Source organism: Macaca mulatta, chromosome 1 (assembly GCF_049350105.2).
Source record: "Macaca mulatta isolate MMU2019108-1 chromosome 1, T2T-MMU8v2.0, whole genome shotgun sequence".
Classification (NCBI taxonomy): Eukaryota; Metazoa; Chordata; class Mammalia; order Primates; family Cercopithecidae; genus Macaca; species Macaca mulatta.
Window position 1 is genome coordinate 213,558,344 of NC_133406.1, and position 12,249 is coordinate 213,570,592.

General features: G+C 55.3%; 2 protein-coding genes across 3 annotated transcripts in view; one reads left to right on the forward strand and one right to left on the reverse strand.

The window, feature by feature from the left end:
* The window catches only part of WASF2 (WASP family member 2), a 101,834-nt gene extending 96,832 nt beyond the window's left edge, over positions 1–5,002 (forward strand). Inside the window, exon 9 of the transcript XR_013405201.1 lies at positions 3,855–5,002. The gene's annotated coding sequence lies outside the window, so the exon portion shown is untranslated. The remainder of the gene's footprint in view (positions 1–3,854) is intronic.
* On the reverse strand, positions 4,576–7,785 carry GPR3 (G protein-coupled receptor 3). Of its 2 annotated transcripts, none has more exons than XM_001111240.5 (2): positions 7,639–7,785; positions 4,576–6,594 (listed from the first exon to the last, which is right to left on the reverse strand). In XM_001111240.5, exon 2 carries the CDS (start codon positions 6,587–6,589, stop codon positions 5,597–5,599), a length of 993 nt encoding a protein of 330 aa, XP_001111240.1. In that variant the 5' UTR covers positions 6,590–6,594; positions 7,639–7,785; the 3' UTR covers positions 4,576–5,596. The 2 variants fall into 2 exon arrangements, with proteins under 2 accessions (XP_001111240.1, XP_077823054.1); XM_077966928.1 differs by having other exon boundaries at positions 7,529–7,737.
* Positions 7,786–12,249: the final 4,464 nt, after the last annotated feature.

Genomic DNA, 12,249 nt, shown 5'->3' on the forward strand with positions numbered 1-12,249 from the left:
GAAGGCAGGCATTGGGGTTGGCAGGAGCATGAGCTGCCTGTCATGAGGCAAGGGGAGAGGGGAGACAAGGAACGGAAGTTGAATCAGCTGGTTGGTTCTGGAAACCGAGGGTCAGCCTGTAAATTCAGGATTGCTGAGCACTGCCAGCAGCAGGGAGCATGTGCGAGTGTGTGTACGCTGTGTGAAAGCGCGTGCACATGCATTCAAGTCCTTGAATCTGGTGCTGCTTGCAAATGTGTATACATGACTATGGACATTATATACACGTGCAGTTGTGTGTATGTGTGAATGTGCTAATGGGTTTAGGTATGCATACATGTTTGTTGTGTCTGTACACATACTTGTACACAAGGGTGTGCAAGGGCATATGTGTGCTTCAGCACTAAACATGCACAGAAAGTTGACATGGTCAGTGTACACATGTACAATGATGTATCTGAACAAGTGTGTGTGTGCTAGTGTGCTGGTGTAGGTATGGTTGTACCTACGTATGTGTCTGCATGTGTGTGCTCAGAACAGCCAGGGGCCTAGACATGTGTGCCTGCATGTGACATGAGTGTGTGTCTGTGCCCTCAGGTCTCAGCATGGAAGGAGCAGGGGGATGTGGGACCGGCGGTCTCCAGGCTCCCGGAGGGAATCTGACAGCCGAGCCTTGCCGCAGCCCCCAGCCCCAGGAGCCTGTTTTCCAGCCTGCGGAAGCTGTGAGCCTGTGAACTCATCTTATATTAATAGCTGCTGTCTCCTCACTTATTGCAAGGAGAGGCGGACATGGCCCCTGCGGAGGCTCAGCACTCAGGGCTGCCCCCACACACCCACACAGGACCAAGGGAGGCGGGGAGGAGAGATGGGCTCCAGCCCCATCCCAGGGCCTACCCCAGCAGGAAGGTGGAGCTCTTGGCCCTAGCCTTGCCTACCCCAATTCGGGGGCCATGTCACACCCCAGCTGACCTTCCTGGACCCCTGTAGCTGGGTGGGATCAGGCTTGGGGGTTGGAAAGCTGGCAGAGGCAGAGAGACACGCAAGCAAACGCGTGCACGCGCGCACACACACATACACACACACACACAAGCATGCGGTGCTAAGCAGCTCCAGGCTGAGCACCAGAGGACTCTGAGGCTTGAAGGAGACACAGGAGGCCTCAGTCTGAGTGGGTAAGACAAAGTCCTACCCTCAGGGGTCCTCAATCTGAGGCAAAAGACATGACCCTGTTCTCAAGAGGCCCCCAGCCTGAGGGGGAAGACAGCCCAGCTCTCAGAAGTTCCCAGCCTGACGGGGGAGACATGACTTTGTATTCAGGAGCCCCTAGTTCTGAGGAGAGAGAAAGATCTGCCTTCAGGAGCCTTTGGTTTGAGGAGACAGATATCCCTTCTCTCGGGGACCCTCAACTGGAGAAGGACATGCAGCCCCGTCTCCATTCTGAGGACGGGGGAAGACTTCTCTATACATGTTTACTCAGGGGAGGTGTAGTAAGTCATATTGTATGGATCACATTCTCACAGCCACAAAAGGGCTCAGGCAGGGAGGCTTCCTGGAGGAAGCAGGGAGTGGAGGTACTGGGAAGAAGCGCTAAGCTGATATGCAGAATTCTGAGAGGAGGGAAAAGCCAGCCAGCCCCACCATACACACAGGGCCCAACCTGAGGGACAGATTCAAACACCCCTCAAAGTAGGCCCAGGACCCAAGGCAGAGACCCCAGATCCAGGCTGCCAGAAACACCTCAGCTCCAGCCCACAGCCACCCCCAGAGGGACAGAGGAAGCCCCTCGGTGCAGGGGCCTGACACAGGCCCTCCCAGACACAAGGATGGCAGCAGGTCCCTTCTTGGGCCCTGGAGCTGGAAGCTGGGCTGGGGAAGCAAAGGGCTGAGCCTCACCCAACGTAGGACGGGCACTTGGCCCCTCTCCTCTGGACCTTGGAGGGCTCCTCAGGAGCATGATGGTGGGGGCAGCAACAAGGCCCTGCCCTGTGCCGTGCCTCCAGAGGTCTGGGTTTAACCCGGAGACGCCCTGCTTCCCCCAGCCTGGGGATTTGTCCCAGTTTCCTTGCTTGATGTTTCTGGGTTGTTCCTGAAACACCCTCCCTCATCCAGGAAAGAGAGATTTGGAGTCAAATGGACGTGGGTTCAAATCCCAGCTCAACTCCTTACCAACCGTCTGACTTTGGACCAATCCAATGTCACCTCTCAGGGAGGCTTTTCCTGGGCACCCTCATTTAAAAATTACTCACATCTTCCCTATCCTTCTTCCTCTGCTCTTTCTCTGAGGACTTACCACTGTGTAATGTTACATTTTTGGAAAAACTTTGTATTACTATTTCTCCCAGCTAGAATTTAAGCTGTCCACAAGGACAGCAGTGAATGAATGAAGGCCCACTACTCTTGGAGCCTCAACTTCCTCTTTTGTAAAATGGGGAAGAGCAATGGTATCCATCTGACGAAGCCACAGTGATGGTGTGGAAGGTTTGGCGTGGGGCAGGGGCTTGCTGAGTAGGAGCTTTTCCCAGGGACCTGTCAGGAGGGTGGGGATAGAATAAAGCTTGGCCTGACCTGGTGCAGCCTCACCACTTTGTGCCTGGGCCTGTTGGCATGACGACCCTCTTCAGACTGTTGGGGAGGAATTTTTTTTTTTTTTTTTTTTTTTTGAGACGGAATCTCGCTCTGTCACCCAGGCTGGAGTGCAGTGGTGCGATCTCGGCTCACTGCAACCTCTGCCTCCCAGGCTCAAGCGATTCTCCTGCCTCAGACTCCTGAGTAGCTGGAATTACAGGCTCCACATCTGGCTAATTTTTTGTATTTTTAGTAGAGACGGGGTTTCACCATGTTGACCAGGCTGGTCTTGAACTCCTGACTCAGGTGATCTGCCCACCTTGAACTCCCAAAGGGCTGGGATTACGGGCATGAGCCACTGCACCTGGCCAAGGGAGGGATCTTTACACTAGACAAAAGGGCTCTGCCAGAGAAATGGAGAAAGGCCTGTGTCCCAGCCTGGCACAGCTGTGCGAGTTTGAGCAAATGGCTGCTCCTCTTTGGGCCTCAGGCTCCCTGTCTGTATATGGAGGGGTGAGCCAGAAATGCTCTGAGAGCCCCACCTCCAAGCTTTGCCCAACAATAAGGCCTGGGAAGCTGGGAGGCTTGGCCAATCAGAGTTTCCTCTTCAGCCACACCCCAAACCTGTTGCTGCCCTGGCATGATAGACACTTTCCTTCTGGGGTCAGCTTCCTCTCCCCAAATACCCAAACTCTGGGTCCTGCACACATATGTCCCCAAAGGCACAGACTGATAGTCACCCGCCTTTGCGTAGAAAAGCTCTTCTGACTCCAAAATGACCAGACCCCCTCTGACCATTTCCCAGATGTGGCCCTAAAAATGAACCCCAAAACAAATCAGGGTTCAGCTGGGCGCGGTGGCTCACGCCTGTAATCCCAGCACTTTGGGAGGCCAAGACGGGCGGATCGCCTGAGGTTGGGAGTTCAAGACCAGTCTGGCCAGCATGGTGAAACCTCCGAATCTACTAAAAATACAAAAATTAACCAGCGTGGTGGCAGGTGCCTGTAATCCCAGCTACTTGGGAAACTGAGGCAGGAGAATCATTTGAACCCGGGAGGCGGAGGTTGCAGTGAGCCAAGATCGTGCCATTGCACTCCAGCTTGGGCAACAGAGTGAGACTCCGTAAAAAAAAAAAAAAAAAAAAAAGGCCAGGCGCGGTGGCTCAAGCCTGTAATCCCAGCACTTTGGGAGGCCGAGGCGGGCGGATCACAAGGTCAGGAGATCGAGACCACAGTGAAACCCCGTCTCTACTAAAAATACAAAAAATTAGCCGGGCGCGGTGGCGGGCGCCTGTAGTCCCAGCTACTCAGGAGGCTGAGGCAGGAGAATGGCGGGAACCCGGGAGGTGGAGCTTGCAGTGAGCCGAGATCGCGCCACTGCACTCCAGCCTGGGCAACAGCGTGAGACTCCGTCTCAAAAAAAAAAAAAAATCAGGGGTCCAGAATGCCCTAAGCTCCAGGCTTGGGAAGGAAGGAAATTGCTCACTACACAGCACAGATTCTAGAAACAGATGCTCCTGGCTTTACCATTTTTTAGCTGTTATGTCCTTGGGCTAGCCACTGTCCCTCACTCAGCCTCAGCTACCTCGTTTGTAAAATGGAGAAGACACTACCTGTGCCATGGGATGCTTATTAGGCATAAGCGAGGTGGCATGTGTGCCAGACACACAGTAGGCACCCACAATTAGAAGGACCTATTATTATTAAGGAAACACATGCTTTGAGCACATTCATCATGCCTAAGCCCCACAATGGCCAATGTGGGCAGGATGTGGGCATCCTTGACCCAGGAAGAGCCAAGCACCCAGGTTCCTGTCGCCAGGGGGAGGTAAGGTCCTTGCCAGTCAGTGCCCAGGTCTGAGCAGAGGAGCACTGACATCTGAGAGGGAGTCACCTGCCAGCCACCCTCCACCCTCTGTCCAGCTCCCCAGTTCCCTCAACAGCCCCCCCAGGCCTGGCTTGACCCTCTCATTCCAGGCCATCCTCCATCAGGCCCCACTCCATGCCCTCCACACACACATGGGGAAACATATTTATGACAAAATCATTTTTTATTGAGTTAGGTTGGAGACAGGAACAGGGAATGCACTGGGGGCCATACCCCGGTTGGCAGAGGGGTGGGGTGTTGGCTCGTGCCCCCCCCTCTTCTAGGGCACCGCAGGATGAGGCTTGGCCCCCGGGCCATGGCTGTGGCGCTGGACGCCAGGCTGGAGTGGAGCTGGGGTTGCATTCTGGTCCCAGCTGCCTGGCTGGGCTGCAGTTTTCCCCAAATGGCCACCAGAGGGCAGTCGGACCCCAGCGCAGAGGAATTTTTGGTTGCTCAGGTGATGGCTTCTTAAAAAAATAAAAAACCAGAGGCTGGTGTGTTCCCCTTCCAAACCCAAAGAGGGCAGGCCTGGGGAGAAGGCTCTGGTTTCTATGATCTCTTCGATAAAAAATAATCCAAAATAATAACAAAATACGTGGTTTCTCTTTCTCCCTTTCCCCCCTCCAGGAACTGAGGTCAGAAATGGGGGTGAGGGGACAACGGGTACCCTGGTATGGCCTGGATATCAAGGTGTGGGTATCTTTTTCCCCCCTTACCACCCATAAGTAAATTTATAAATAAATAAATCATAAATAGACACTCTCTTTGTATGTGCGCGTATATAATCTTTCTCTCTCCTATTTAGGCAACTATGTGACTAATCTCTCTGACTCTTTAGTTCAGAAATTCAAACGTAAAGTGACATGGTTAAGGTCAAGTATGGGGGAGGAGGGACATCTGGGACTTGGAATGGCACTGTAAAACTCCCAGCATTCCGGAATTGCAAGCCAGCTGGGCTGTGAGACATTTCTGAGTAGATCCCTGACCACCTGAACATTCTGGAACCATGGAGCCAGCTGGACCCCCACAGGGATCTGAACAAGAACCTTCAAACACCCAATGTCGTAGAACTCCAGAACCAGCTGGGTCTGGGGGGTGTGGAGCTGGGGGTTTGGAAAGAAGCCCTGGAGAGCCTAACATTCTGGGATTCTGTAGTGATCAGGGCTGAAGGATCACGAAGACTCAGCTAGACATCACTGGGGGAGCGGGATCGGAAGGGTATCTTGGAAGAGGAACAGCAGCAGCAGACAGCCCACAGCACTTTCTGCACATCCTGGTTGCGGAAGGCATAGATGATAGGGTTGATCATGGAGTTGTAGGTGGCGGGGAGCAAGGTAAGATAGGTGTAGAGAGGCGGAGAGTGGGCATCACCCAGCAGGCAGTAGACAGTGAAGGGCAACCAGCAGGCGGCAAAGGCTCCAAGCACCACGGCCAGTGTGGCAATGCCCTTGCGGGTGGCCACATAGTGGGAGGCAGGCAGCAGGTGCCGCTGGAGGGCAATCTGCTGGGCATGGCGGCAGACGATGCGGCAGATTTGGGCGTAGAGCTGCAGCATGATGCCAAACACCATGAAGAAGGCAATGGCCAGGACTACCAGATGGTTCTTGGAGAGTGGATAAACCACGCCACATGTGGTCAGGCCATCCAGGCAGTTCCAGGCCATCACAGGCAGCAGCCCCAGGCCCAGGGCACCTCCCCACACTAAGGCCAGCATCACATAGGTCCGTGTCACTGTTGTCTCTGAATAGTAGGTGAGGGCATTGTACAGAGAAAGGTAGCGGTCAACAGTGATGGCCAGTAGACTGCCGATGCTGGCGGTAAAGGCCATTGCCAGCACGCCAACCAACACCAGGCTCATCTCCGCTGAGCCGATGCAGAAGACAGCAGCAAAGTACAGGACCAGGCCCAGGCCTGCCAGCAGGTCTGCCACGGCCAGGCTGCCCACCAGCAGGAACATGGGGGCACGGAAGGCGGGCGTGCCCACGATGATGGCCACCACTAGTGCATTCTCGCAGGACACCAAGGTGCCTGAGATGCAGAGCACCACATCCCAGGCCTTAGGTGAGGGCAGCGGTGCAGCTGGACCTGTGGGCCCCTCTGCTGGGCCCACGCTGCTTACATTCACGTTGCCTGAGCCAGCTGAGAGCCAGGCCAGAGGGCTGCCTGCACCCCACATCATGGTACCTGTAGGAGAAAGGCCTTGTGAGAAGCTGACCAAGCTGGATGATGCGAGGTGGGGTCTGGAGGGGGTGAGGTGCCCCTCAGGATACATGGTGGGAGTCTCTCCTCAGGATACCTTATAGGGTCCCAACGCCTTATCCCCACATTCATCCCCTGGGGCTCCTCCCAGGATACCGCTGTCCTCTCCAATGCCCCCAGGCCTCTAAACAGGGGTCTCTTCCTGGGGATCCCTGTCCTAGGTCCTGCACGTCTCTTTTTCCATGTGTGTGACCAGAGGAGAGACAGAAGAAGGGGTACTATAAGCGGATGAGGGCCATAGGATCCAGGGGATGCCCCCAAAGGCTCAAGATTGGGGTAGGGAAACATCTGGAGACTGAGCGGCTCTGCTCCCTCCCATCAGAGATGATGATGCTAGCTCGTGCCTGAGTCTCCCAGACCCCTCACGATTCTCAGTACTGCCAGCCTTAGACTCCGCCCCCGGGGAATGCGCGTGAAGCTCCCACCAGCCACCACCCCGCACTCCCGCGGTAACACCTGGGAACTCAGACCCCACCCGCCACCCTCCCAGGCTTCTGTCCCTGGCTGGACCCTTCTTTCTGCCTGCATCTCTAGGTCTCTAGGCAGACCCCCCTGCTGGAAGCCCGGATCCCTGAGTCAGATGCCTTCTTCTGCCCGGACACCTGGATTTGGGGCCTGACTCCGCCTTCTGTCTAGATACCTGGATTCCCAAGTCGGACACCTCCTGCTGTTCGGACGCCTGGGTCCCTGCCCCAGACGCCTCCTGCCGGCTTAACCTCAGATGACCATCAGTCCCTCCAGGGCCTCGGGTCCCTGCAGGAATGCTCACCCTTCGCCGGGTCATCCAACTGAGCCCCAGCACTCAAGCACTTAGGCCCACGTCTGCTAACCCAGAATCGCCTAAACCCAGAATTCCCACCTGGAATTCGGACCCTGGCCGGCCGCTAGGAGTCTTCCGCCGGCCCAGTGCCCCAGCATCCTGCGTGCCCTCCAGGACCCCTAGTGTCCGCGGCGGGGCCCACTACTCACCGCTCAGGACCAGGCGCGGCCAGGCCGCGGGGAGGCTCCGCTCGGGTCCTGGCGGCGCAGGGCGTGCGTGGACCCCGAGAAGCCCCCGCGGCCGCGGGAGAAGCGGCGTGAGTCACCCCGTCCCGCCCCGCCCCCGGCCACCGGTTCGGTGACGTCAGCGGCCCGATTAGCCAATGGGCGCGGAGCGCTGGGGCGCAGAGCGCGTTGCGCGGCATAATAATGAGGCCTCGCGCCGCCCGCTCCCCCATTCATAAAAAGCGACTGTGGCTGCGGCCCCGCCTCCTCCCGAGTCGGCCCGCGCTGTCCTTGACGCGGCGCCCTCTGCGGGCCGGGGGTTTCAGCGGCGCCGGTGGGAGAGCCTTGTAGTCTCAGGGAGGCTGCTGGGAACGTGGTGGAAGGGGACCCGGCTAGGCTGTGGGGTGATGGGACCCTTGGGTGGCAGAGAGGCTGACGAGATCCAGATGACGAAGGAAGAGCTTGTGATGGGGCTGGTTGGGCGTCCCTGGTGAGGATGACAGGGTTGCCAAGATGATGGGGCCCTGAGGTGACGATGACGGGGAGCACGAGGGAGCGGGGAGGTGGGTGGCAGTGACATTAGCATGGTGACAGAATCTTGGGGGGCGTGATGGCCGTGGGACACCAACGGTAGAGAGGAAACCCCCAGGGCAACCATGGCAGTGTGACGGTGACTCTGCAGCAGGGAGGAGTTCAGGGACCCCGGGATGGCAGAGGCGGCAGCCTGGGAACATGGAGTGTCCAGGTGACTTCAGGTCACTATGACCCTGTCAGAAGGGCTGGGGTACTGAAGCGACAATGCTAAGCCATGAGGGCCGTGGGGCCCTGGAAGGAAGATAGCAGGTGGCCGTGGTGAGTGGGCTCCAGGGTGAGGGGCACAGGGTAGAGCGTCCGGACTGACAGTGACCAGGCAGGTAAGTTGGTGCCAGGGCAGGTCCCATGATGCTGGGGCTGGGATAAGAGCTGGGTGACGTCACTCATGTCAGCCCAATAGCGCCCTCACAGCACCGGAGGGGTGGGCCTGGCAAGATTTCAAAACCTGAATTATTTATTCAAGGATCTAGAAAGCCAGAGGGGAGGGAGTCGGGGGTGCACTTCCCCGAAGCAGGAGGAGATGGGGAGCCGGGAAGAACTTGGAAGCAGAAAGCCTGGCAGCTCAGTCCTCAGGGCAGGCCCCTCTCAGCCTCTCATTTTAGGCATCCTGATGGGTGGAGCAAGAAGGAGCTCCCTCTTCCCCAACGCCGACTGCCCTTAGTCCAGGGGAACCACTCTGGGCAGATTTCTCCAGATGTGACAGATGTGGCCAGTCCTGTGGCAGGGGGACTGACTGCTCTTTCTCCCTGTGTTTCTTGCCTTGATGCTCCCTGGAATCATGCAGGCCTGTGGGAGGGAAGATGAGGTTAAGAGGCCTGAGGATCCCAGGCCCCACTGGACACCCCCATCACAGCACTATCACTGCAGCCCCATGGTCAGCCTCCACCAGGCAGGTTTTGGGTTTGAGTGTGAGGCAGCAGAAGGTCAAGTGGCAGGAAACATGGGAAGAGGAGGGGTTGGAGCTGGAGAAGAAGATTCATTTCAGGTTGGATGTGGTGAGTTTAGGGGGCTTAGGGAGCGGAGGTGGTCAAATCTCAATTTCTCCATTTCCTAGCTGTGTGACTTTGGAGAGTTTCTTTAGCTCTCTGTGCCTATTTCCTCATCTAAAAATAGGGATAATATTAGTTCTGGCCTCATGGGGTTGTTGAGTGGGATCTGCACGCCGTTGGCCATCAATGTTACAGTTGGCCAATGAGGGACACACCTGGCGGTGTAGGTGTGCAGGTGGCACACCTGCCTAAAGTTTTAGGGGTAGAGGACATCACCCAGGGGCGGGAGCAGAGAGTGAGGAGGGGCTTCAGGGGTTCCTGTTCCTGGGCTCTTGCTCCTGACTGTTCCCTCTGCCTACAACCCTTCTCTTCATCCAGGTCTCTGCTCCCAAGTCACTTCTGAAACAGGCTGCTCTGAACTCTCAGATCGCCACTGACCTCCCCATCAGTCTCCCTCCCCTTCTCTTGATTTATTCGTTTTCGGAGGATGAAGTGCTCTTGAAATTATAAATAAATTCATGTTTGTTTGTTTTACTACGTGTCAACCCCACTAGAATCTAAGCTCCAAGAGGATAGTGACTATATCCCATTTCTGCTGGAGAACAGTGCCTGACATGTAATGGGTGTTGAAGAAATAATCATAGACTGGATGATTGACCTAAAAGGGAGCAACTGGAGGAAAAAGGAAAACAGAGAGAATAGTAATATGCCTGGTGCCCAGGAAGGTGGGGGTGTCAGAGAGAGGATCCAAGGGCATCAGGGCCCCAAGCCTCAGGGATCCACTTTCTCTCCCATCAGAGCTAGGTCCCTACAGAGTTCTGGTCTCAGCGATGGGTGAAGGCTGCGGGGAGGTTGGCATCAAAGGGGAGTATGGGGGACTATCTTCTGCTACTCTGAATGGCGATTATATATTTTTTAAGTTTTCGTAGTTTATTAATCCTCTGGTGAAAAATCTGCACCGTCGCTGCAGCTAAAGTCATTCCTGTTTGCCAGCACCGGCACCACACTCTTGTGACTCCCTGACTATCTTCATTCTGTTCTTGAGTTCTCAGCTCACTGCAAGCTCCGCCCCCCGGGTTCCCGCCATTCTCCTGACTCAGCCTCCCGAGTAGCTGGGACTACAGGCGCCGCCACCACGCCCGGCTAGTTTTTTGTATTTTTTTTTAGTAGAGACGGGGTTTCACCGTGTTCGCCAGGATGGTCTCGATCTCCTAACCTCGTGATCCGCCCTTCTCGGCCTCCCAAAGTGCTGGGATTACAGGCTTGAGCCACCGCGCCCGGCCTCGAGGTCTTTTTCTTTCATGTCTTGCAAGTCTGCGTTTGGATTAATTTTTCTTTGCATAATCCAAGGAATCATAAATCATACCCAAGCCAACACCACCAAAATAGGTTCTGTTTTTATTTTATTTTTTTGAGACAGGATCTCAGTCTGTCGTCCAGGCTGGAGTGCAGTGGTGCAATCACTGCTCACTGTAGCCTCAACCTCTTGGACTCAAGCAATCCTCCCATCTCAGCCTCCAGAGTGACTGGGATTACAAGCACGCGCCGCCACACCCGGCTAAGGCGTGAATTTTTTGTAGAGACAGGGTTTCGCCACGTTGCCCAGGCTGGCTTGAACTCCTAGGCTCAAGCGATCTGCCCACCTTGGCCTCCCAAAGTGCTGAGATTACAGGCATGAGCCACTGCGCCCGGCCCAAAATGGGTTCTAAATACAAAGATGACATCCAGTGTGGTCTTCTACTTTTTGAGTGGTTTTCTGTGTTAGGCATTGTTGCCTTCCCAGGGCGAAGGACACAGAAAACCATTTATTTCCGCTGAAGTACTGGTTGGTCGTGAACTTCCTGATCCCGATAGTTATCCTGTGGTTTGCAAGTGAGGTTGATCCCAAGGCAGCCAGGGAGGAAAAGAGTACAGTGACATTTCTTTTCTTTCTTTCTTTTTGTTTTTCTTCTTTTTTTTTTTTTTTTTTTTGAGACAGAGTTTCCTTCTTGTTGCCCAGGCTGGAGTGCAGTAGCGCAATCTCGGCTCACTGCAACCTCCGCCTCCTGGGTTCGAGCAATTCTCCTGCCTCAGCGTCCCAAGTATCTGGGATTACAGGTGCCCGCTACCATGCCCAGCTATTTTTTTTTTTTTTTTTTTTTGAGACGGGGTCTCGCTCTGTCACCCAGGCTGGAGTGCAGTGGCCGGATCTCAGCTCACTGCAAGCTCCGCCTCCCGGGTTCACGCCATTCTCCTGCCTCAGCCTCCGGAGTAGCTGGGACTACAGGCGCCCGCCACCTCGCCCGGCTAGTTTTTTGTATTTTTTAGTAGAGACGGGGTTTCACCGGGTTCGCCAGGATGGTCTCGATCTCCTGACCTTGTGATCCGCCCATCTCGGCCTCCCAAAGTGCTGGGATTACAGGCTTGAGCCACCGCGCCCGGCCTTTTTTTTTCTTTCTTTCTTTCTTTTTTTTTTTAGTAGAGACAGGGTTTTACCATATTGGTCAGGATGGTCTCGAACTCCTGACCTCAGGTGATCCACCCTGCTCGGCCTCCCAAAGTTCTGGGATTACAGGTGTGAGCCACAGCACCCGGCATGCAGTGACATTTCTAACCCCAAGAAACCCAGGAGAGCCAAGAGACTAACCGGGGGGCTATGTGTTTTCACATGAACTGCATGTGCTCTCCCTCACGCACCAAAACTGCTCATACCAATCAGGTCTCCATTCCCTGCATACTTGCTCTCTAAAGGAAGAGATAGTTCCTTCTCTCCTGTTCTCCTCTGTCCCTACCTCATTGATACCTCCTCCAACCCTTCCCACCTACCAGGTGCCGGGCCAGAGCCCAGGGCTTACAACAACCTGGCAAAAGTGAGGGACCATGTCCCCATTTCTTGGGTGAAGTCCAGGAAAGCCAAGGGATTTGCCGCAAATCACATAGTAAATGGCAGAGCTGGGATCTGAAGCCAGGTCCATCTGTCACCAAGTCCAGCGTGCCTTCCATTCTGGCCTAGATGTCACCTTCTTCCCAGAAG

Coding starts and splice junctions, on each gene's coding strand:
- GPR3 (XM_001111240.5), bottom strand. CDS start 6,589: ATGATGTGGGGTGCAGGCAGCCCTCTGGCCTGGCTCTCAGCTGGCTCA.